The sequence below is a fragment of the Nestor notabilis genome, unplaced genomic scaffold (genome assembly GCF_000696875.1).
Source record: "Nestor notabilis isolate BGI_N333 unplaced genomic scaffold, ASM69687v1 scaffold12846, whole genome shotgun sequence".
Lineage (NCBI taxonomy): Eukaryota > Metazoa > Chordata > Aves > Psittaciformes > Psittacidae > Nestor > Nestor notabilis.
In genome coordinates, this window is record NW_009933376.1 from 40,411 (window position 1) to 64,671 (window position 24,261).

Here is a 24,261-nt window from a genome sequence, read left to right on the forward strand (position 1 = left end):
GATAGATAAGATGGCACAGCATGAAGTTATAAAAGGAGGTTGCAGTCAGCGTTGCTGGCATTACTTTAACTACAGAATGTGCCCTTAAATGTCAGGAGACTGCAAGAAGCACCGAGTTATTTGAGAAGACAGCAACTTTGATGTTGATTTTATCAACATAAATGCAAGAGATTAAAAGTAGCTCTCTGATTTTGCCAGCTTTTTTTCTTATTGATAACATGACTCAGGGATTTAGCAGGTGCTTTCGAAGGTTAATGAAACCATAATGGTTATGGTGATAGACTATACATTAACTAATTGGCTTGTGTCACTGAAGCTAAACTCAGCAACTGATAAACTGAGCAGCTAATTTGCTGTGAAGATACTACAGTTCCAGATACACCGTCCTCTCATGCTGGCAGATAAAACAAGACCAGACAATCTGGGTTATAAAAAGAACATAGGCTGCAATCATGTCTCAGCTGCATCAAAATGTAAGAGTGGCCATTCTTGATCAAACTAAGGGCTTGTCTGGCTTCAGCAGGGCATCTGGTGAACACACAGGGAGAAGCATGTAGAAACGTGGCAGTAGGATGATCCTACCCCTCGTATGTCATCCCTGTTGCTGTCAGCTGAGGGGTTCAGAGGTTTTCGGAGACAGAGGTTGCACTGGGTTGTGTTTAATCCCTTGATGGGCCTGTCATCCATGAATTTATTTAATCTCTTTTTGAACCTATGTATGTGTCTCATCAGAACATCCTGTAGTAATGGGATTTGCACTTGTGTTGTATGAAAAAGCACTTAATGTGCTCATTTTAAATCCATTTCTTGATTGATTTATTGGATATTCCTTCTTTCATTGAAGCAACACAGACTGCTTTGATTTCCTGATCTTCTTCATGCTATTAATGATTTTATAAATCTGTCATCTCTTCTCTCAGCCTCTTTTCCAGGGTGAGAAGTTTGTCTACTATATCCATACACATGCATACTGTCATTTAATAAAATAAAGAAACAAAGTGTACGTTAGTTCTAGAAGTTCAGTATTTTCACACTAATGTACATTCAGATTGTCTCTCTGAATTGGGACACATTGCTGCTGATTTTAGTGTTTTGTTTCCTTTTGTATTCAAAATCCAGAATAACCCAGCAGCTATGTGTGTAGGTAGGCAAATCTGGGTAAATAATGAAGGACTTTGGGGAATGATGGCCCCAATTTGGTAAAGCTTGAGGATCTTTGAGGAGCTGCTGACAAGCTCTGAAAAACTGGAGGGGTTATAAGCAACCAGTGAATGGCAAAACACAGAGATAAAGACTGCATAATACTCCTTATTCCTAATTTAGTCTCTCAACCTTGAAATGGGTGGAATGTATTATTGTTTGTTATAGTACTAGCATTATTTATTGCTTGTCAGAGGATAGGGGACAGAGATCCCATTGTGTTGCTGTATAAACATGTAGTTAAAGGGCTATGTTTGACACTAAAAACTTTTTAAAGCAGCTTTAAAAAGTCCCAATAATTAACTGATCAATAAATCTTTATATAGTCCTAGAGTATCCATAAAGTAGTCAGTAGGTTATTAGTAAACATAGCAACTTGCAACTTCTTCCACTGATACGCTCATAAGCATTTATGATATACCATATGCACATGGGAAACTTGGTAATAAGTGTTAACTATTAAACCTCAGTCAATGATACGAAAGAACTGTCTCTTTTCCTCATGGGTAATATTAAAGAACTTAAAGGCTGAGCATTTAGCCATGTAGGATTAGAAGACCTTCAGGAGGGCTCGGTAGGTGTGTTTGGCCAGCCTTGAGACATGGTGAGTCTTTATGAAGACAGATATTGGATACTTCCTGAAATCAACCGAAGTAGCTTGCTTGCCGCTGAAAACTTTCACAGGCATTCCAGTATTCCAATCCTTATTTTTTTGTTAATACTTGGCAATATTATAGTGATATTTAAGTAATGTGTACTAGTGACTACATTTTGATACTCGGGAAACCTAATTTTGAATTTTCAGAATTTCAGATCTCAGAAAAGTCAACTATACACAGATTTTAATTTGCCAGAGTTAACAGTACTGTGTGTGTTTGTGGCAATGACCTGATGTTACATCAGGGAATAGAAGCTTTTGCATACTGTCCACATACATGATAAAAGAAAACCTCTTCTGAGAGGGAGCTTAGACTCTGGTATCCAGAGTAAGCACTGGTTATTTTCCATTGTTGCTGTCCCTTGTCCATTGCTACAAGAGTGATTTGCAGTTTTTTTGCTCTCTTATGCTTATGAAGTAGCAATTTATATGTTTACTTTAGCCCAAATCTGTTTTCATCTTCAGAGGCTAACAGAATTATGAATGACTATATTGATAATCTTGGGGCTATTTTTATATATTGAATCACTTTAAGAGTCTGTTCTGCTGAATACTGCAGGCATACAAAAGTACACTAAAATGATATTAAGAAAATAAAATAAGGTGAGATCTGAGCATACGTAATTTTTACTTATGCCCCTAAGAGTTGTGTGCAGACATTGATATGACACCATACTCGTTAGATTTGTAGCAAGAGTGCTACCTCAGTAATAAAATTGTAAGATCAAGATAAGTGCTGCTACTTCAGTGTTTTCCCTATATTTTTACTTACCTGTGTTTTCTGTTAGAAAACTCTTTAGAAGTTGAGAAATACTTAGATCAAACAGCACATACAGCCTGATGTCCTGATTGTATTTCCACTTTTAATTATCATGTTTAATTGCATTGTTTATTTCTGCTCTCAGTATGGTTTTGGTTCCTTTTGCCACTTATATTCCCTTATATTTTCCTTTTAGTTTGGTTTATTTTATTATTACATGATAACATGAATAGCACACTATTCCAAAAGTAAATTACACAACAGTTAACAGTGTACAGTATCTCCTGGATCTGGTATAGTTGCACTGCAGAGACAGTTGCTAAAGTTGCATGATTTCATTGTTTTTAACCTTTGTGTGCCTGTGCCTTAAGACTGGTGATAATATTCTGCTCAGACATCATGGTTTTGTGAGATTTAATTTTTCCCTATGTTTCACTAGTTGTTCTGTCCTGAGATAGAGCATTCATTGCACCTTCATCCAAAGAACTTGACATACTCTCTCTAAGCAGTAAACAGCAGAGTAATGGAGAGAAGAATTTGATGTGTGTCTTTTTAATGTTTAACTGCAATTTTTATATATGCTATGTATTAATTGTAATTGCCTGTTGATAACTAAGCCATATGTATGCCTAGTAGTGTAAAAGGGAGAAGGAACCTTTAATATAACCCTCTTGTAGTAGTTTGAATGTTAATAGATTCTTCTTTCCTATGTCCTTCTATTTCATCAATATTGAATGGTATCTTACAGCGTTCAAAAGTGTGGAGTTATTGAGGGATGTAATATAACTGCTCTCTAGGCCTTGGGCTCCTTGACCACTCTTCTGCTGCAAGGATGGTCCTACAGTGCTTTAGAAGGTCTTTCATTTTGGAAGTTTGTAAAATATTCTGCGTACTAAAAACAGGATAGATTGTTCAGTGTGGTTGTTTCTTGGACCATAGAACATTTTTAACAGAGTAATTGCCAGAAGGAAGGTCATGATGCAGCCTCAGCCCTCTGCAGTGTGGTGGTGTCCCTGCTCATGGCAGTGTGATGGTGGTGTCCCTGCTCATGGCAGGGGGGTTGGAACTAGATGATCTTAAGGTCCTTTCCAACCCTAACTATTCTATGATTCTATGCACAGTGCAGTCCAAAGAAGCTTGCTTGAGAGTCTATGCATCCCACCCATATCTTCCATTTGTGCATTACCATTGCTTTCCAGATGCTCTCCTGTCTTGCTGAAAAGGTTTTAAAGACAACAGAATTTACTGTGCATACAAGGAGGTTGCTGCAAAGATTATTTTCTTTGATGGTTATGTGTCTGCATTTACTTACAAATCTCTTGTTTGACTACTTTCAGCTTTCAACAAATACTTGGAGTTTCTGATGTGGTTTTTTTTTAGATCAAAGACTCACAATTAGATAATTCTCCATGTAGGTTCTTGCAGCCTGGAGCAAAATGATTTCTTTACTGCTTCTCAGTTAAACCAAATAAACTGAGCTTCTTAAGCTTCTGGTAAAACAGGCTTATCTAGCCCTCTGATCACTTGCATAACCTTTTTCTGAACCTCATCCCATTTTTAGTCATATTTTGTAGTTAAAGAGCAAGAGCTAGAAACAGGATTGTAGTGTCTTGCTGATGCTATGAACAGGAATAACCACATCTTTCAGCTCCTACTTGATTGTGCTTCTGTATATGGATGCTAAAGGTTGCTTAGCCTCTTAACTGCATCGTTGTTCAAGAACTTCACGTTCGTGATCTTTTATAATACCGTTGCACTCCAGGGTATAACCTCCCACCTTTCTAGTGTGATATATATTCCTTGCTCTTAAGTGCTTGATTCTAGGTTGTGTTGTGTTAAAACAAGCATTGCTCTTACGAGCCCATTTAACTAAGGGATAGAGAGCAGCACGCATCGCTGGCCAGCTTCCATTGCTACCCACTCCTCTGAATACAGACTTGTTTTTCTTAAGCGTGTCCGCTGTTCTGTTGTTTGTCCCACCAAAATTTTTGATCCGTTCATGGATCTAGCCCCAAAATAACCTGAATCATAGTAAGGGCTCTTCCTTTCAGTTAGGGGGTCAGCATCTCTAAGAGGCTGTTTGTACCTGGGAAATTCAGTTGTGAGGTCAAACTGTAGCAGCACCTATGAGAAGACTTCCCTGTAGCAGTTCATACAGTTAGACTACATTTTGGTGACTCACCCCCAAGACAAAACCACTAATGTTTGTTAGCGGAGAATGGCACTGCCATTTTAGCACATTACTGTAGATACACACCACAGAATTGGCTGCAGATTTCTAATTATTGCAAGCAAAGGATCCCTTATTCAGGTGCAGAGTCTTTTCTAACATCATCTGTGCAGTTGCTGTTGTCTCATTCTGAAGTTGTTTGGATTCCCCAGGAGCCAGCAGGTCACATTCACAAAACTGGTTTTAGGATTTTTTACGTTCAGCTGTTCATGATGTATGCATGTATGTACATAAATGTGTAGTTCAAAATGTGTAGATCTTGGACTTCATTAAAACATTTAAAGCAGAGAAGTAAATTTATGGTAGTAAATAAATACATTCAATCATCTTGGCAACTAAAAAAAGCAATAAAACGGGTGTTGTGAAGGATAGTGTTAACAGCCATGCTAGCAGCAAGTGGTAGATTGTGTCACTGCCGAATCTGTCTTCTTCTAACCTCTGCTTGACCTAATTCTCCTGAATTCCAGTGGTCTGTGCAAGTATGTGTTCTCTAGGTGTAAGAATAGTAGCAGCAGCTATACTGCCTACAGCAAGAATGTCCAGGGGCTGTCAGCTGTCTCGCCTAGAGGCAGAAGATGATCGCTGGCTGGGGGGTTAAGAAAAAGCATTTCCTTCCTGTGGGGCATTACATAATTATCTGCCTATGTTAAGTGTGTTGGGGCTTTTGTCTGAAATTTATTGTATAAGCCAGTGCTATGAGAAGATGCCAGACTAAGAAAACAGTCTGGCATATGTACTATGACAATTCTTTTTTCATTCTGTTTTTAACGCTGTGCAAAATAAAACGAGATTCACTGTATGCTTCACCTTGTTAGCTTGGCAGTGCTTTGCTTTAACACTGGCCTGCCAGCTTTGTGACGCAAATTTGACTGCAGCTGAGGAATATTGTTAATCCTCTCATCTCCTTGTGGGGAATCAGAGTTGAGCCAAATGAAATGTTTTGTGCTACGGTGTTTTCTTTTATTGCCGCACATACAAAGCAAGGAACAATGCTGGCTGCCAGGATCTCGCTAGGGTGATAGTGATATCCCACATTTATGAGGTGCCAAAAAATAATAACTTCTGGTTTATTATCTTGCAGCTTACTCTTCACCAAAGTAAAACTGGAATGGATACATAAAGGACCCAAAGAGGCTCTGGTGACATGCAGACATATGTTGCAGATGTGGCAGATGGTATATAATGTTTTACAGCACAGGTAGGCTTTCTCCACTGTCTAACAAGTTGAGATTTCATAATGGAGATGCAGCTACCTTCTTTAATTGTCTAGACAGTTATTTTGCAAAGGGGATAATAAACAGTACATTTTAAACAGGCACAGAGGTAATATTTCTAGCTGTAATTAAACCAAAAACAAACAAAACCCAAAAGATTTTAATAGCCAAGATTTAAAAACAAAAAACAAAACAAAATAAACAAAAACCCCAGCAACAAAAGAAAACCTCAAGATTTTAAGCTTGAAAAAGCAGTTTGAGCAAAGAGTTTCTGATCTGAACGTCTAAACATATTCAGATGTCCAGAATGGAGGGCAGGTTTTGCTGAGCATCCATCAGCTATTGTTAACAGTCTGCAGTAGTTGGCACCACTCAGGAATGTGTGGGGGTGATACAGCCCTGAACTGAGTAAGCCAAGGAAAGGCACATAGCTAAGATCCTGTCATATGCTGTGGTTGCATGCTGGTTGCACAGCCTGGTGCTAACTGGGCAAGGAAAGGAGCAAAGGATGTAGTCTTTCTCCCTTCCCATAGTAAATCTCTATTTAAACAGTGCTAAGTTCCCTGTTTTTTCCCTCTCTCTCATCTGCTTCCCCTACAAAAGGAGAAATTTAGAAAATGTGAAAGTTACCAGGTTGGGTTTTCTTCCTTCCCAACCTGGTAACTTTCTTCCTTCCCTTTGTATACTGTCCTAGTCATGATGCCACTGTGCAGCTACTGTCTTGGGAATGTTATCCCAAGACTGTACTTACCTGTGATGTCTGATGGCAAGTCATGACAGCAGACTGAATGAAGCCTGTATTTTTCCCAGCTTATGTGTGCATTTCCTTAAGCTTCGTATACACCAGAAGTGTATGTGCAGGATGGTGCATGTCTGTCTACAAGTTGTCCTTGAGGGATTATTAGTAATTCCTTGTTGGTTTAGCTAATGAGCAACAGACCAAACACAAAAATCAAGATATTTACATAGCAGCAGCAAAATGGCCTCTTACAGGCTGGAATCATTGATTTCCTTAGGCCTTAGTCTCTTTAGCTAAGGGTTCAATCATGTACATTTCACATGAATTATCTTTATATCCATGAGTAGTCCTCATGAAGCTGATCACATCCACACTGAGCAATTATGACTAAGATTCCAAGGGGGGACTGCAAGCCTGAGACTGAAGAGAGTATGTTGGAAAACAGACAAATAAATAGTTCAGCCATTTGGACTGCATTTGTATCCCAAGCTGTGTTTGGCTGTTATACTTAAAAACCCAAGATGTGATAACGTTAGAGGCTTTTGATAAGCTTTGGCCATAGAAGCCTAAACAAAATAAGTTGCTTTGCTTTTGCTTTTAGGAACTCTAATGTGTACTCCACTGCTATTCCCAGTGGAACTTTGTGGCTTTCTCAAAAAATAGGTCATAAAGCATTTTCTACTGGGAAGTACTGCTTGAAAGGTAACAAGAATGAATGTGGTACCTGCAGTTTTAGGCTGGTTTCAGTGCCCCAGGAAGCCCCTTGTATTAAGCAAATAAATAGCAGCAATATCAGCTAACAAGTATGTCAAATACTCTGGGTTGGGCTTGCAGAGGAGCTTAAGGGGAATTCTGACCAGTGAGACTTGGACACAGGCATTTTTTTAGGGCTTCTTGGAAAAGAGAAGCCTGTATTTCTTAATGTGAAGTTGAGAGCTGTTGGACCCAGTGTCCTGTACTAGTTCAATCAGCAGCTAATCGCCTACACAATTAAATTGCACTTTAGTTACATTTGGTTGCATTTGTCTGGCCTAAGTTTCCCAGCTTTGCAATCTTACTGTGACTCTGCTAAAGACTCTTTCAGGGCGCAGTGTTTTCTCCCCAGGCAGCTATTCATCTGCCATGCTCAAGTCCCCTCTTGTCTTCTCTGTGATAAACTGGTGCCTCTGCAGTATCTCACAACCAAGTATTTCCTTCAGCAATTTTTGTCAGCATTTTATCCACTGTCTCAACTACCTTTAATAACATGGGCAGTGGAGTGGCAGTGTGTCCCACTGTCAGCCTTTCCAGTGCTGTATGTGGAAGGCAAATCATCTGGCTCCCGTCCCTTCCATGGTGCTTCGAAAAGCATTCTTGGCTGAAGGCCTCGTACTGCAGCTTTGAAGAAGTAGTTCATTTTCAGCCCTTCTCCAGGATAACAAATAAAGCCATTGGAAGCGGCTTTTTTGCACAATGCAGTCCACTTGGTTTTCAGGCTGGGATTTCAATGTTTTCCCAGTTAAAGGGCCATGCTGTGGACTGTACTGAGGTATGTTTTGTTAACTGAGGCCCTCTCATCAAGCCTTCTCTGAATGCTGCTCTCCTAATGTGGTCAGATTTTACTGTGTCCACACTTATGCCACCCTCCAATCTCGTCACCTGTCCTTTGGGTAGAAGTGTAGGTGTCGTGGTTTAACCCCAGCCAGCAGCTAAGCACCACGCAGCCACTTGCTCACCACCTACCCTCAGAGGGATGAGGAGGAGAATCGGAAAGCAGGTAAAAGCCTGTGGTCTGAGATAAGAACGGTTTAATAATGGAAATAAAATATACTAATAATTGTAATGAAAAGGGAGACAACAAAAAGAGAGAAAAATAACACTCCCCACCCCCAATAAAAGACAAGTGATGCACAAGACAATTGCTCACCACCCGCTGACCAGTGCCCAGCATCTCCCTGAGAATCAATCAGCCCCATACGGGTGACTCCCCCCGTCTTATATACTGGGCATGATGTGCTGTGGTATGGAATACCCCTTTGGCCAGTTTGAATCAGGTGTCCTGTCTCTGCTTCCTCCCAGCTTTCCGTGCCCCTCCTCACTGGCAGAGCATGAGAGACTGAAAAGTCCTCAATCAGAGAAACCACAACTTAGCAACAACTAAAACATTGGTGTGTTGTCAACATTATTCTCAGATTAAATTAAAAAACACAGCACTGTACCAGCTCTAGGAAGAAAATTAACTCTAACCCACCTGAAACCAGGACAATAGCACATAAGCAATTGGCTGTGTGCCTGAGCAGTGACTTAGTGGTGATGCCTGCTGCATCAAAGCAGTGCTTGCCTCATGGGAGTAATATTTTGAAGTATAGCTGCTGTTTTACTGCATGTGCAACACACCAGTAAGACAGAAACACCCCTGTGGCTCCACCAGCAGCCCCCAGCCAGGGTGCTTACGCTTAAGTTAATCCTGGCTAGGTAAGGCTGAGGCACAGAGCAGAGGATTTAATTTTCCTTTGTGCCTGTCACCACATGATAGTTGGAAATGGCGTATCAGTGCATTTGTGCAGTCAGATGCTCAAGAATACCAGGTCCGTTAACAGAAACCAAAATGTTTGATCCCAAAGCCCAAGTAAAATATTAATTAGCTATTGTAAATATAATTACCACTATGATGAACAACAGTGAGTGGCTTTCAGTCCTAGATTTTTATCTAAGAAGGACAGGACATTGTTTATCTTTTGCTATTGTTTTCTGTGATAACAGATAATCATGTTTAAAACCAAATAGCCACCTCAAGCTAATTCTTCTGCTAGATTAATGCAAATTCAAGGGAATCCTGTGCAATCCCTACCGAAGGACTGATCAGATTGGAAGATGGGGCATCCACAGCAATCATGACAGCTTATTTCCTGGGAGGAATATTGTCCAAAACCTGAGCTGCAGGCTTGGGAGTGCGCCAGAAAAAGTAGCCAGGGCAGTCACTTTTCCTTTTGATATTTTGTCCCTTAATGGGTGATGAGAGGAGATATCATCACCATCTGATCCTGGGGGGATGGCAGACTATGTGGTGACAGGAAGGCTCAGGAGACATGTGTTAAGTGATTTTTCATTAGGATTTTTCTGGTAGTTGGTTTTTTTTGAGTTTCTCTATAGAAGACCTCTACTGTGAGGACAGAAGAGGAGACCAGATAGTCCTACTTTCATAAAGCATGCTATGTGGTAGCTTTTGTCCTCCTCCTCTGTTTGAACAGAATGCTCATGGAAGAGAAGAAAATAATCCCTTTGAAATGAAGAAATTAGCACCTGGGTGGAAGGTGGTAATTGGTCTCTTTCAAACAGATCAGCAGAGCAGGGCTGTGAACAAATCCTTCTGCAGACAAGCCCAATGGATGGTGGTTCTTCCTGGGCATAGGGCTGCTGGCTGGCCTCCTCTGGTCTGGGTTCTAGCTGCCAACATGTTCCTCATCCAGTGGCTTGCAAAGAGTCGAAACAGCCAAATAAAGTGATACTGGCATGTGCCCTAGAGCCTTTGCTGGGCACCATGTCTGTGAGCTTCCTTCCATCGGCAGGGTGGTGGCGTTAAAACAACACATTCAGGAGGCCGATTGCCTGTAAGTGGAAAGCTTCAGTTTTCAGTTCCATCAGCAGCTAGATGAGAGTATTGCCAGCTTCAAGGGGAGCGTTGTCTCTGCTGAAAAGTGGCCAGGTAACACGGTTTTGTTTCTTTACAGTGGCTCTGAGAAAGGAAGTAGTGTCACCGAAACACCAGTGATCAAAAAGCATAATGGACTGCATCTCATGCTCCCGGATGCTCATGATACTGATTCTGGTGAGGAAACAAGATTTGTTCTTTCCCATCCCGGATGCTTTTGTGAGAGAGGAATGTTTTATTTTCTCTGGCAAGGGTGGGAGGCTGTGTGCATGTATGTTGCTGGGCTGGTGATCAGGAGGTCCAGAACTGTCTCCAGGGCCATCTCTGCTGCACAACGTGTTGCTGTGGTTTGTCTGCACCTGGCCTTCCCATGCATAAAACAGAGATGAATTCCTGCTTTCTTTTACAAAGCTCTCTGAGATGAGCATGAAAGGTATTAGACGGGACTTCACTATACTTCTGCAAGAACTGTATAATTCAGTCCTTTCTTTCCCCTCCTCCATCCTTTTACCTGCCTCCCTCCGGATTTAATCCTTTTTAGTTGTCCTGATCAAGCCAGCTATTATTGTGGTTTTGGAAAGCTGAGTGAGTGTCAGTTCTTATTAAAGGGTGATTTGCTTTGGGATTTGTACATAAACCTTGTGATGCTTTATTGTATGATGAATACACATTTACAGTAGCAGATATAGTCAGATGGAAATAACTGAGACATCAAAGCTAATCTTGGCAGGAAGGGGAAAGGAAGCTTTCAGAGAGTGCTGATGACTTGTGATTTTTAACGTAAGTCTCGTGACACTTGGTGCTTCCTTTAAAATCCTCACTCAAGATCAGATGATTATGTGAGAATCTTGCCTAGTAACTTGGAGGGTTTTTTAGGGAAGCAACTTTCTACTCTTGTGGATGTAGAAGAAACAGTTGTAAAAGAATGAACCTCACAGACTCAGAAAATGGATAAGAAGAATATAAAATCTTGATTTTAAAAAACCTAACACTTAAGTCTCATGCTTTGGGGTGAGGGAATTAGGGCTTGTCCAAGTTTTAATCATGATTATTAGAAATTATTAAAACTGGTCACATGCTCAGCATATACAGCTGAGATGGAGGACAAGTTCTGATGTGTTAAGTACATGACTTGCACTAAATTATGTGTGTTTAACCCCCATTTACACCCACCAATGTTTTAAAAGCATTGGAAGGTTATGTCTTGAGCATACAAACATTCAAACATCAAAACACTTCAGCATGTCTGCTTGTTTGTTTGTAAAGTTAAACCCTTTGGGTCTATATTTATGACATTATAATCTTACTGATTCTGTAGATGCATATCTACGTAATTTTTAATCTGTTTAATCCATTTCCCTTTTATTACGCTTTGCTGAGATGTCTCTCTGTATTTTGTGTAGATCCTTTTCCTCATTGTTTATATGGCAGTGTTCTATAGTCTTCAGATCAATTAAAGACAACAGGCCAAATTCAGCACAGATAGATGAAGAGGATATACTAAATAAATATGTGCTGTTTGGCATATTAAAACTTATCTGGAAAAGGGATTGGATATGGCATGTAAGTTTCCTAGTGATACAAAATCGTTTAGCATAGTCATTACTTGAAGGTTTGTGAAATACATCTTACCATCCCTAATGCTGGGCAGTAAAATGAACTTTCAGTGAATATATGAAAATGACTTGGAAAACACTATAGATATCTTGCAGACTGGCTGCTGGTCAGGAAAGCAGTAAAACCCAAAAAATATTATTTGCCACACTACTTTTGTTATCCATCCAGTTCCCACTGTGCTGCTGAAACAGGGAGTGGGTTATAGTGCCTAGGCTGTGGGGCTGAGTCTGGACTGATCCCTGCCCCTTCATCTCTAGCTGGTGCTTAATGCCTTCTAAAAGGCATTCTGGGTGTGGATCCCATAACTCTTCTGGAGATCCCTTGCCTTGCTTTGCAATTGTCTGAAGAAAGGAGAGTGGCCAGGTTTGGGCTACACCCACTTCACAGGACGGTCTTGAGACCAGATTGTCACCAGCAGAGCCTGTAATGGTTTGATGTGCTGGTATGCCACCCTTCTAAGAGCTCAGTCCTGCCTCCTCCACTGCAGACCTGCAGCACCTCTTCCAGAGTCACAGCAAAGCTCTGGCCCAGGTCTTTGTGTAGTGCCCTCCTCAAAAAGCACCTGGGTTGGGTACCTGCTTCAGCATGCTGTTAGCCTGGTTCTAGCAGGCAACATGCAGTGGAGCAGCTGTGATTCTGCAGAAAGTGCTGTGTGCCATGGTACTGCCTGCCAGAAAGCCAGTTTGTGTAAAGTACAAGCTTTAAACCATCTTTTCATGCACATAAAGTGATTTGCACTGAATGCAGCTTGGTTTTAGCCAAGAAATTTATTCCTCCCCCACTTCAAGAATCTAGGTTTCCATGCTAACGTGGCTGCACCCACAGTGCTTGTAAGGATGGGGCTGGTACCGAAATTCTACCACCCGCCTTAGCGCTGGACTGATTTCAGCAAGGGTCTGTGCTCGCTGCTCTGCAGGCTCTAGGTGCTGCTGTTCTCCATCTGCAGAAAGGAGGCAGCTGGGTCTATTGACCCACTTGGGAGACCCTTTGAAGGCAGTGGGGGGTGAGATTGGAGAGTACAGCCCTAGCCTCCTCATCCTTGTGCCTCCCCAGAGCTGTGGCTGTGGCTGGCTGCTTTGAAGGAGAGAGGAGGTCTGATTCTTTTGCACCATTCTGGAACAGGCTCCAGTTTCCATCCTGAAATCCCCTGGGAGCATGCGGCAGTATCGCTGCAATACACAGGCAGTCTGTGATCTTCAGGCTTGTCACTGAAGGGGGGATTACTGTGGCCAGGTTTGACACTGGCCTCTCACTCAGTTAGACCACAATGAGATTATTTGCTGTGCCAGAATTCTAGGTTTGCTGCCAGGAAGATTAATTCCTCTTTATTTTCTTCATCTTCTCCTAACTGAAGCAATGTTCCTAACGAAATCCACTAATATCAGTCAGCTGCCTTGCTGTTTCATTCTTCTTCTGATTTAGTCTTATCTTATAATGCTCTTGCCTGAAGTGATTTAGGCTAGGGAATTCTGTGTTTCTTATAAGCCTACTAAATCTACTGAGGTACGTTTCTATTTTGACAGCAGTTTTTTCATAGATGCAAAATATTAAACTTGGTCGTTCTTGGTCTTACAACAAACCTAGAACAGTGCTTTGAAATTATTTAGATATATTTTGTATGGCTTATATACAGAGCTCATTATGACAAAATCAATTTTGTTATATTTATGATATATTTCCAAAATGTTTGGAGGGTTTTCTTGTTAAATGTGAAGTTGATATTCTGTCTAGTGGAGCTGTTAAAAAGAGGAAGAGACGGCACTAAAATAACAAATTGATGTGATATCTTTTTGTGCCAACATTTTTATGTATTTTGAGGCATGACATTAAAGCTCTGTGAGACGGCTTTTGTGGTGATTTTTTAGCATATAAAGACCTACATTTCTTTAGGAAGAGATCTTTTATAATGAGACATTCAGAGACACTTCTTTTAATGTTGCTTGAAGTTTTCCACCCTGAGGTCGGTGATACCTGTGCAGTATGTGCCTGCCTCCTCTGTTGGGAGACAAAATGTCTTAGAGGTATACTCTTTTCTAGCTCCAGCAGCATTCAGCCCACCCCATATTGCTCACCTGGGGTTCAGAGCTATGGCTGAGCCCCTTTCAGTCCGTAAGGACCAGTTTGGCAAAGACCACCTCTTACAGAGTTTATTTGAGCAGACAAGCTTTAAGGAGTGCTCCTGTGAGCAGTCTAGCAGAGATGGGTAAGAACAGCAGCAGCAAACATGAAGGTATGGGCTGAGTAGAGACAGCCTTTTCATCTGGCATGTGTGTGTCAAGAAACATACCCATCCTGAGGCTGGGAAGGGATTGGATGGTCTCTGCCTCTTAGTGTGGTTTGCTTCCTTGTGTAGACTGAAATGGAAAAGAAAATATACATCAAAGGACTGGAATGCCAAAGGCTGTTAAACGCAAAAAGCCTCCACTCTGTAAACTGCTGAGTGACTTGGGTTCCCTTCTTATGGCTATGCAGGTTGAAGCCCACAGCACTGATGAGCCTCAAATGCCAGGCTCTCCCTTTTGGCAACCACCCAGCTAATGAAGGGGAGGAGAGATGAGGCTAACTCATGTTCATTTGAGTGCATCTAGCTCATAGTAGTATCCCTATAAAACCTGCTTTGCAAGGGAAGGATGCTTTAGTAGATCCTGAGTGGCTATTCAGCCTCACAGCAGTGTGTGAACCTCTCCAAAATGCTCTAAGGTGCCTTATAGTTACAAAGTCTTCTTGGGTTGACTTGCAAGGAAGAGAGGGTTTTGCTGAGCTCTGTGCGGATGTGAATAAAACACCAGCCTTTCTGCCCACCTAATGCAGTCAGACCAGCATTACACATGGGTGCTTGCAAGACACAGCTCCAGAAAGACTCTCTGAAAGAGGGAAGTCTTGGTAGGGAAATGTAATGCTGGAAGTTGCTTTCAAAGCCTGTTAGCGTGATCAGGAGTGCTGATATAAGAATCTGGTTAGGCTGACCGCAAAATCCCCAAAGCCCATGTCATTTTTTCCAGGTTTGCCATCTAGAAGGTAAGGGGTCTGCCCTAACTTCAAAGTGCTCCTAATAACATCACTAGCTGCCCACGTGGCCGTTTTTGTGTTGTCTCTGCACTGCAAGGAAGCTGTGTTTTGGGTGGCAGCTTTCCCTGTGTTCCACATCCATTGTCTGACTTGAACTCCTGGGAGTTTCTGTGAGGTTTCTCCCAGAGGTAGGGATCAGGGAGAGGAGCGTGAGTGGGCAGGGCAGGAGGAGTAATCCCATGCGGTGAAACAGGCTGAAGATGGACCTGTTAAACATGATAAATTCTCTGCGCAAAGCAGAATGGCTTTACTGTACCATTAAAGCCGTGATGGCTACATTACTGCACTGTCATCTCTTGGAACATTAGATCAGCAATGTCTTTGAACATACGTAGGAATTTAAGAAATGCATCTAGGAAGAGGACATTTGCATTTTCCAAGGGAGCTGTGGGAGGTGCCTGCACTGCAGGGCTGTTCTGAAGTTCTCCTGCTTAAAATGAATATTAGTTAGCAGTGAGATAATGGGACAAATACTTCCCATAGCGGTTTTAGGCTTCTAGTTGCACTTGTGGCCTCTCCCTGACCTTTCTCCCTCTCCCTGACCCTTCTGGGGCAGGCAGTGCTGCCTCAGGTTAGGCAAAAGCTGCAGCCTGTATCCTGCCCTGTGCCACACAGATGTCTTTGTGAAGGAGCATGGGGTGGAAACGTGCTTCCTCTCGCACCTGACAGAAGGATGGGTCCCTGCTCAGCACCCAGAGAAGCGAGGCCTCTCAAGAGACCACATAATGCATGTGCCCCATGACAGGCTTTTTGCCCTTCTGTCCCTTCCCTTGCTCAAAGCCATCCCAGCTTCTCCACATACCTGTTCCTAGTCTCTGCTGCTCCCTCAGGGTGGCTGCAGTAAGAGAAAGTGGGATTTTGACTCTGGGAATCTTGTGGTCTGCAAGGTCAGGCTGTAAGGAGAGATTGAAGAGTAATGCTAATCAGCACAAGTGCTTCAGTCACAGCAGGTCTCCAGAGAAAGGCCTTCTCAACCTTAAGGTCACGTTAAACCTATGTGTATTAAGATGTTTATTTCCCAAAGCTTTATAAAGCCAACTCTGAAATCTCATCTTGTAGCTTCTTATTTTGTTACCATCCTCTTGGTACCCCTCTGAGAGGTCAGCTCACCAGTATAAACCCACTTGCTGTCCTGGAGAAGGTGGTCTCTGCCCATGCATTCTTCCTGGGAGTAGCTTCGATGTGATGTTTTGTCCCAGAGATGCAAGCGCCAAGTACTTTATTCTTGCGTAAATGTTACAGCACACACTAAAGGTTAATATAGTCAAAGCACTGAGCTCTCTGCTCCCCGAGGTTAAATGAAAAACCTCACTGCCTCTAGACCAGTAGAACAATATTGATGTCACTTGAAATGTGTGTGCTGTGTGAATGGTGCCAAGCTACTGTGTAATGCTGTACTAAGATTTTACATTAGTGGGACATGCTTTGTAATTGTATGGTGACAGTGTACTGATAAAACCGGTTACTAATAAGTATTCGTAGGAAATAGTTGCTGGTAGAGTTCTGATTTCCAAATGAACAAAATACAGTCGCTTCCGTGATAAATGCTAAGCAGACCTTCATAAAATTACTGTTTGTCTCTTAATTCGCTTGTTTGAGCTGCAGCCCTTGGGTAATTTAGTGGGGTTTTTTCGGTAAATTAACCTTTTATAAAACATGGTTCTCCATGATCACACCAGAATTCAGTGGAGTTCTTACTACATCAAACTGAGTGAGTGGAGAACCACACCTGCAGCCTTAATGAGTCAAAGGAATATCTCAAAGAAGTATAAAATGCATTATTGTTCTTGTTTGTTTGGTCCATAGGATCACAGAGAGCCTCTTCCCTCGCTGCATCAAGACTGGAACAGGCCATGTCTGAAATAACTATGCACAGCAGCACAATGAAGCAAGGACCTATGCAGCTGTGGACAGCTCTTGAACAAATTTGGCTACAAGCTGGTAGGTCCTGGACCACCTGGAGTTCCTTTTTCCCCCCAGTGGTGAATGAGATGATATGAGTATTAACAAAATAGTTGGAAACAGTAGTTGAAATTCACTTATTCCAGCAGAAAACCTGCTTACCTATCCTGGCTGGTTTTTGAAATACCATTTACTTGATTCAGTATAACAAGCCCCCCCCCAGAAAAAACCACAGGAGTAGTGTGATTTTTCAGCTCATCTCTATTTTTCCATGACACACAGAAAACTTGAGTCATCACTGAAATACATTTTTCAAAGAAGAGGGTAGGTAGTTCTTCATTAACAGATGGTAGTTGGTAGGAACAATTCTTTTCATTCTTCTTTTCCTGCGTGCTTCCCTGTAATAACACTGGACAAACCATGTATTAAATGTTATTTAGACTGGGAACTTTCCAACCTTGAAGAGTTTTAAGTGAAAAGTCTTAAGAAGAGCAAGTTCTCCATTCATTTATCCTTGACTGTTTGAATCTCCCAAAGACTTGTAGGTTGCATGTCAGTTTGAGACACTCATGCAGAGATGCTACAGCAGGGCACATAAAGGGAGCAGTGAGAAGGAACTCTACCCAGAGGTGATCTCCGAACTCATGCAAGGGTTTTATGTAGGGCAGTTGGTGAGGATCAGAGCTGCCCAGCACATTCTGCCATTTGCATTCCAACATTTTGGAACTGATAGAAAATGTCCCAACCTTGCGATTTCACTCTCAAGAGACGCAGCTTTTTTCCCACAAGTGGGCCCACAGTTGTGCACCTGAAATTACTTTTGAGTGCTGTGATTGCTTCTTAGGCGCCTCTGCAACAACAGAAAAAAGCAGAGCCCACTGGAGCCTTGCTGATAATTTGCTGTTCTGTATGCACAAGAACCTTTCAAAGTCTCATTTCACTAATCTGTGCAATTGGCAATTCTTGCATACAACCTGTCAGTCTCACCCTACTTCTCAGCAAAGATTTTTATAGCTGTTTTTGTGGGCCATTTCTTACCAATTAGACTTCAGTTCTGGTACAAAATACATGACATTCTTCTTTGTTATAATTTGACTAACTATCAAAGAACAGAAGAAGTTACCTTATGGAATGCATCATCCTTTTAAGTTAACCACAAGTGTTCGCTTAATGGCTTGCGTGAATGTAAATTTCAATGATGTGCTTTGGGCTGCAAAATTCCTCACAATATTTTGCTTTATTCAGTTTATGCTCCTGATTTAAGGCTGCAGAGGAGGCTGGTGTGGAGAAAAAAACTCTGAGTTTACTGTGTTAACTCAGGTGTCTCTTGTCCATCATCCTACAGATAGCTGTAGGCAGTGGACGTTTTTGCTGCTGTGTGAAAAGACAAAAGCAATAAAGACCTAGTGCTTGCTGTGACCTAGCTGTGAATTGCTGCGATTACTTTTCAGAGTAGATCAAGTGCCTTTATAAATGTGTTAATTAATTCTTTTAGATAGAATTTATTCTTATAAGCTGTAACTTTTCTGTCCTGTCATTTTTTAAATCTTTGGTTTGTTTCGTGCTTAATTCTAGCTGTACTTGAATCAGGATTGATATTCTGAAAATACATACTGTGACTGCTTTGTAATGTTGTTACTGAAGTCAGTTATTGTTATGGATGCAGCCTAATGAGCTCTTGGTGAGGTACTGCCCATTGTCTTCTTGCAGTAGTGTGGAAGTCGCTGCATCCTGAGAGATGTGAAGAGATACAGGTATTTTGAGGTAGTCTTTACTCTCTGCAGACAAGGGCACAGCACCTGAGTAATTAGAAGACTTCTTTGAAGTGAGTTGGATCTGATACTAGGCTTAGTGAGTGGAATAGTCTAAAAGGGTATCACTGACCATCTGTACTAGAATCATTCCCATCCAGAAGAAGGGGAAGAGAGGAACAGGTACACTCATTAGAAGTTAATAACTTCCAAAACGGAGGTATTTTGTAAACAACAAAAAAAACAGAGATGTGTGGTCAAAACCAGTTGAAGAAGTCACATGCTTTTGCATTACAGCTCACTCTAAAATTAACAGCTGTGGAAAGCAGCAAGCAATTAGCTTAGCAGTCTGACACTTGCATATGGAGTCCTTTCACATTCATGAAAGAGCTGCACCAGTACACTGTAGATTTCTACCAGTTTTAGCTTGGACTTGTCTTTTCAGTCAGTGACTAATCTTATGACTCTAGGCAAGTTGCCTAACTTTTCCATACTTCAGTGTCCTATCTGTAAAGGGGAAAAAATGTTAATCTGCCTTTAGGAAATGACTCCTGTATTGTTGTTTTTGTTGTCATTAACAGTTTAACCTTTTTACATGAATCATAAATCTTTAGATAAAATTATTACAATTTCCTAACCTCATACTAACAGCAAATTTATAACAAAGCATTTGTCCTTTTCAGACACTAAAAGGATGCAGCTGGCCCTGTCTCTGTATGTGGGTATGAATGAGCACAGGCTGCAGTTGTGTCTGGGTTCCATTATAGCCATTACAGTTCCTGTGCCTCTTCATATTCCAAGGCATGAAAACTAATGTTACCAACCAAGTGATGGAGTTGGAGCTTTCTGCACTTAAACTGGAAAGAGGTATACAAAGCCAGCTATCCCACAGCTCTGTGAGGCTGTTCTTGCAGCCCTCCAGCAGCCAGGCCTGGCCACAGAGCCAGAACATTCGCTTGCAAAAGGGACCGTTAGCAGGAGGTAGCTCTCAGATGGTGCTTACATAGGGGAATCCTTGTCATCCTCCACCTGCAGCTACAGTTGGAGTTCCTGCCTTTTGCAGTCCCTTGGAGCTGCAGAGCTCTTGCTGCACTCCTAATGGGTCTCACAACTATTGCATGAGAATATGTGCATTCCCTTTAACCGTGGCTGAAGGCAAGGCTGTGAACCCTGTGCAAATAGTTAATCTCTTTTGTGCTGTGATAAAGATACTTATCATGCATAAGAGGGCATAGACTTAGTGTTTTTGTCTATAACTTTTCTGGGTTTATGACCAGCACAGTTATGTAGCGAAGATAATAAAGCAGCAGCTTTGGAAGTGCAGCTGCTAAGTCCAAATGGGCTGCACTACAGTGGATGCTGAACCTTGTTGCCTGCAGCAGTGCCTGGTGAACTTTGGCAATTTTTTTTTCAGCTTCCTGTAAGCATCCAAAGAGCTACTTGGTGGATCTGTGGTCACTAGAAAGACCCTCTTCTCTTTCACACATCCAAATAGAACTGTGAATTCTCACTGTTAATCTTATGTCCAGCCTTCTCTTGTAGGACCAGATGGGAGTACTGTCATCTGCAGCAGGGAACTTAGCACGTTTCTTCAGTGGGCTTCTGTATCTTCCTGTTTTCCCTGCAGATAGTCACAATAAACTTTGGAAGAGTACAAGGTCTGCTGTCCCCAAAGACTAGAGAGGTTGCCCACTCCCTGTAGCAAGCATGCTTGGAAGTATTCTGCAGCAGAGACTGTTAACACAGCTTGTCTGGTCTCTTTTATCAATAACCCCCCTGCCAGTCCTCTTGAAATGCAGTGGCTTCTTAAAAGAAGAGAGATACCTCATTAAGCTTTAATAATAATAAGCCTAAATGTTGTTCTGGGCCCCCAGTCATTCCAGGGAGTACTCAGGAAGGGTGCTGCAGTGCACATGCTGTGGTCACATAGCTCCAGGAGAGGTGGTCTTTATGCAATCCTTATGCTCATTTCTCCTCTTTGTTCTTGTGTTCATGACTGAGAGCTTGAATTCAACTTTGAGAGGAGAGAAGAAACTTCTGTGGCATTGGTAAAGCTTGTTAACTCCTACCTCTTGTTGCAGGAAGAGCTGCAAGAGGAATCCTAGAGATTATTGGTGATAATACTGCTTGTGTTACCAAGAGGAATGTCTGATCTAGGAACTATTTCTACCCCTTATTTCCTTTTATGCCAGTACTCTTCCTTTCTGTTTAGAAATACAGTCATGCTGTTTGGCAAAGGGAAATGTACTTGAAATAGTTCAAATTTATGGCCACAGTTTACCTTCATTAGACATTTTTATAAGATCACTTTTGACCCAGAGAGCAAAGCATGTCGGTACTGAAAAGAAACAGTTTTCATAGTTTCACGCTCTTTGGGTAACCAGAGTGATTTCTTATCTGAAGTACATGTGATTATATTTCCAGGCAGTAATAACAGTATGCTCTATTTATACGGAGCATTTTAGACTGCTGCAAGCCAGTTTTAATGAAAGTTCTAATATCCCAGCTCCTGTTGCTATATTATTGTAAGCTTTACTTTTAACTACAGTGTCCACTTTGTCTTCACTAGTACTTTATATCTGACAATTTAGCTTCTTGGCTAACCCAATACTTTACCAAATATGGCCACTCACAGCAAAGTAGGTCTGGTAATTTGATCTAAGTTTGGCTAAAGGCCTGCTAAGCACAGCCGCAAAACTCACCAGGTAGACCTAGGGCTAATTTAAAGGAGCACTTAAAGGAAAATGGCAAAGGTAACTATTCCATCTGCTCACAGTGGGGCTGGAGTGGGCTACCTGCTGTCTGGAGTTTACCCTAGGGAAGAAATACTGTAATGAACATGCCATGGACGAGAAATGCAAAGAGAGCCAGTGCAGCAGAGAACAGTGAGCTCATGGAAAAACATCTGCTCCCCTGAGTTAGGGACAGCAGGAACTTTTTTTTTTCCCCTTCACAAAACGCTTGTGATGTATTTATTTTATTCTGTACGGGCCAGTTCCTGGGAAAAAGCTGTGTTGGAGGAGATGGGCTGTGCTCCACGAGGATGTGTCTCGAGGCCAGTGGGCTGCAGTCTCAACCCCGGCTGTCCCGCACCGCACAGCAGGTGCCAGCTTGTGTTCACATCAGTGCCTAAATGCTCCTCCTTCCCTTTTAGCTGTATTAAGCCCCCTCAAGTTATTAGCTCTGATATTAAAGGCATTCATCAGGTCTGGGGAACATCTTCATTGACATTGCCAGTATAGGTGGGATCAGATATTGTACCATGATGCAGTAGTGGTTGTTGGAGCTATTCTAATATTTTTCTTTCTTCTTGGGGTTTTGTTGTTTTTGTTTGGTTTTTTTTAAGTGCTTTCAAATTTTAGGATTTCAAATTTAGAACTTCCCCATTCACTGCTTAAGTTGTTGAGCTGTGTAAGTGCTGCTGATTTTTGTGGCTCTCTACAGTGACACAAAGCAGTATGAAAAGCTGGAGCCTGGCGTGGGCGAGCAGGAGAGGGTCCTTTATTCTACTCAGCAATAGCTGTGTAATAAAGCTGTACTGCAACGATGGCTGCCCTGAAGTGTTTACTCACTAGGAGGGATTAGGAACACTTCACGCCAGAGATAGAAATGGTAAAATGAGCAGATTTGGTCCACTTTGTAGTGTTACCGGTGAAGATGAGAAGCCAGCAGTGGTTCAACTAAGCCTCCTGCTTTAGCAAACTCTGTCCTAGGCTTTTCTGGTGCTGGCTAAGGACCACCAAATTCCTTATATCTCTTCATCTGAATGTCCTCAGGGGGAAATGCTAGGTTTTGATCAACACTCTCCAGCTTGGTTTGATTTATTTTCTATCAACAGTGAATTTAAAAAGTCAAAAGGAGTCTTGGCCCTACATCAGCATTGGGCATTTTGGATTGCTTCCCCCATTCCTGAGCCTTCTGGGTATTGCTTATTGCTGGAGCAGGACATGAAATGCAGTGGACTGATAATCCGTTGGCATGGATGGTCTTCAAAGAGCGCATGCCATTTCTCAAAATCTGGGACATGCAAACATGCATGTGTGTGTTGAACACTCACTTAAGAAGGAAACAGGCAGCAGCTAGCAATGCTCTTGGTTAAGCAGCCTGTGGGTCCCTTGCCAAGAGATGGAGAGAAACCTGTTGCACTGCCAGTGGTACCCAGAGAACAACAGAGGGTACCAAATACTCATATTTCCTCAGCTGTTCAGTAAATTTTGGGCAAGTGATAAAGTGTAGACAGTCACAAAGAAGGAATCAGGACTTTTATGCATGCCAGAGACAGAAAATAGGAATTTATACTTGGCTGGGCTGGAATACAAAGACTTAGAAGTCCTTTCTTTGACTAGAACCAGTAGTACATGTTTTGAGAGAGGGTACAGGAAAACCCAAAAGGTGCCCTTCTGCCAGAAGCATTTTTATGTCACCCTTATCAGCATTTGCCTTATTGCCTAAAAGATGGTGGCTTGCTTCTCCCAGCTGGGAAACAGCTGTTTCCTCACCAGTGAGCAGGCCTCACTTCACAGAGAGGAACCAGCTATCTTTTAGTATTTCAAATAATGTTTTTACCCTGCCATTTAGTATAGAAGGAAGGTTGTGGTTGTTCTGTGTTGCTTCCAGAAACATTCACTCTAATTCTGACTTAGGGCATAAAGAAGATAGTGGCTATTTCAGCAGCTGTGAGACCTGAAGCTTGGACACTCAAAGTGGGTTCCTGGACTCCAGTTAACTACCAGTTTGCATGCAAAGACAGCCTTTGAGGATCTAAGTCTGTTGCCTCATTCAAAAGAGTGAGTGGCTGATCTCAGGTGGATGGGAACATGTGGCAGTTCCTGTTCTTCATTTCTGTATCACAGGTTTGCATCAAATGGAATTACTGCAGTCAGGATACAGCTTGAGGAATCTTACATTTAATCTGCTCATGAATTGTCAAGCTACTGCATGCAAGGTGGTGTCATAAGATGGAACAGTGACTAAACCTCACCTACCAGAAAGGAAAGTGCTGGGGGAGAACTCTTTGTCACAGTAATAGCTCTGTACTCGCTTCTGAAGGCCGAGCTGTCTCAGAGGAGTGGGTCTTTCCAGCTGGCTGAGGGCCGCTGCAGTTACAAGCATTAATAGCTCCCGAAGGCAGGTGGTGTGGACCAGAAATCACCTCCCTACAAATCCTCACAGGTGCTGTCACCTTCCTAAAGTGTGAAGTTCTGCTCCCCACTGTACCATCCTGCTGGGCATCTGGCTGCGTTGCGCTGGCCATGTCACTATGCAGTAGCATTTTTGGGGTGGACAAGAATAGACAAGTGCTTTACATCCAGCCGGCACACGCAACCGAGTGATGTGGAGCAGTCTACTTGCGGGAGTTAAGTGCTGCATCTTGGGTAACACCAAACGTGATTCACGAGGAATGGAGTTTTAACTCTTGGCTTGTTCACACTGCAGAAATACATTTCACATCAGTTTGATTTTTTATTTTTTTTGCTAGAATTACAGTTG

The 24,261-nt window shown here is 42.1% G+C and overlaps 1 protein-coding gene across 1 annotated transcript in view; it reads left to right on the forward strand.

Moving 5' to 3' along the window:
* TTC7A (tetratricopeptide repeat domain 7A) overlaps window positions 1-24,261 on the forward strand; it is a gene marked incomplete at its 5' end in the record, with an annotated part of 97,369 nt that overhangs the window by 35,152 nt on the left and 37,956 nt on the right. Inside the window, 3 exons of the mRNA XM_010016856.1 lie at window positions 5,930-6,046; window positions 10,512-10,609; window positions 16,925-17,059. Of these exons, the coding sequence (XP_010015158.1) occupies window positions 5,930-6,046; window positions 10,512-10,609; window positions 16,925-17,059 (350 nt within the window). The remainder of the gene's footprint in view (window positions 1-5,929; window positions 6,047-10,511; window positions 10,610-16,924; window positions 17,060-24,261) is intronic.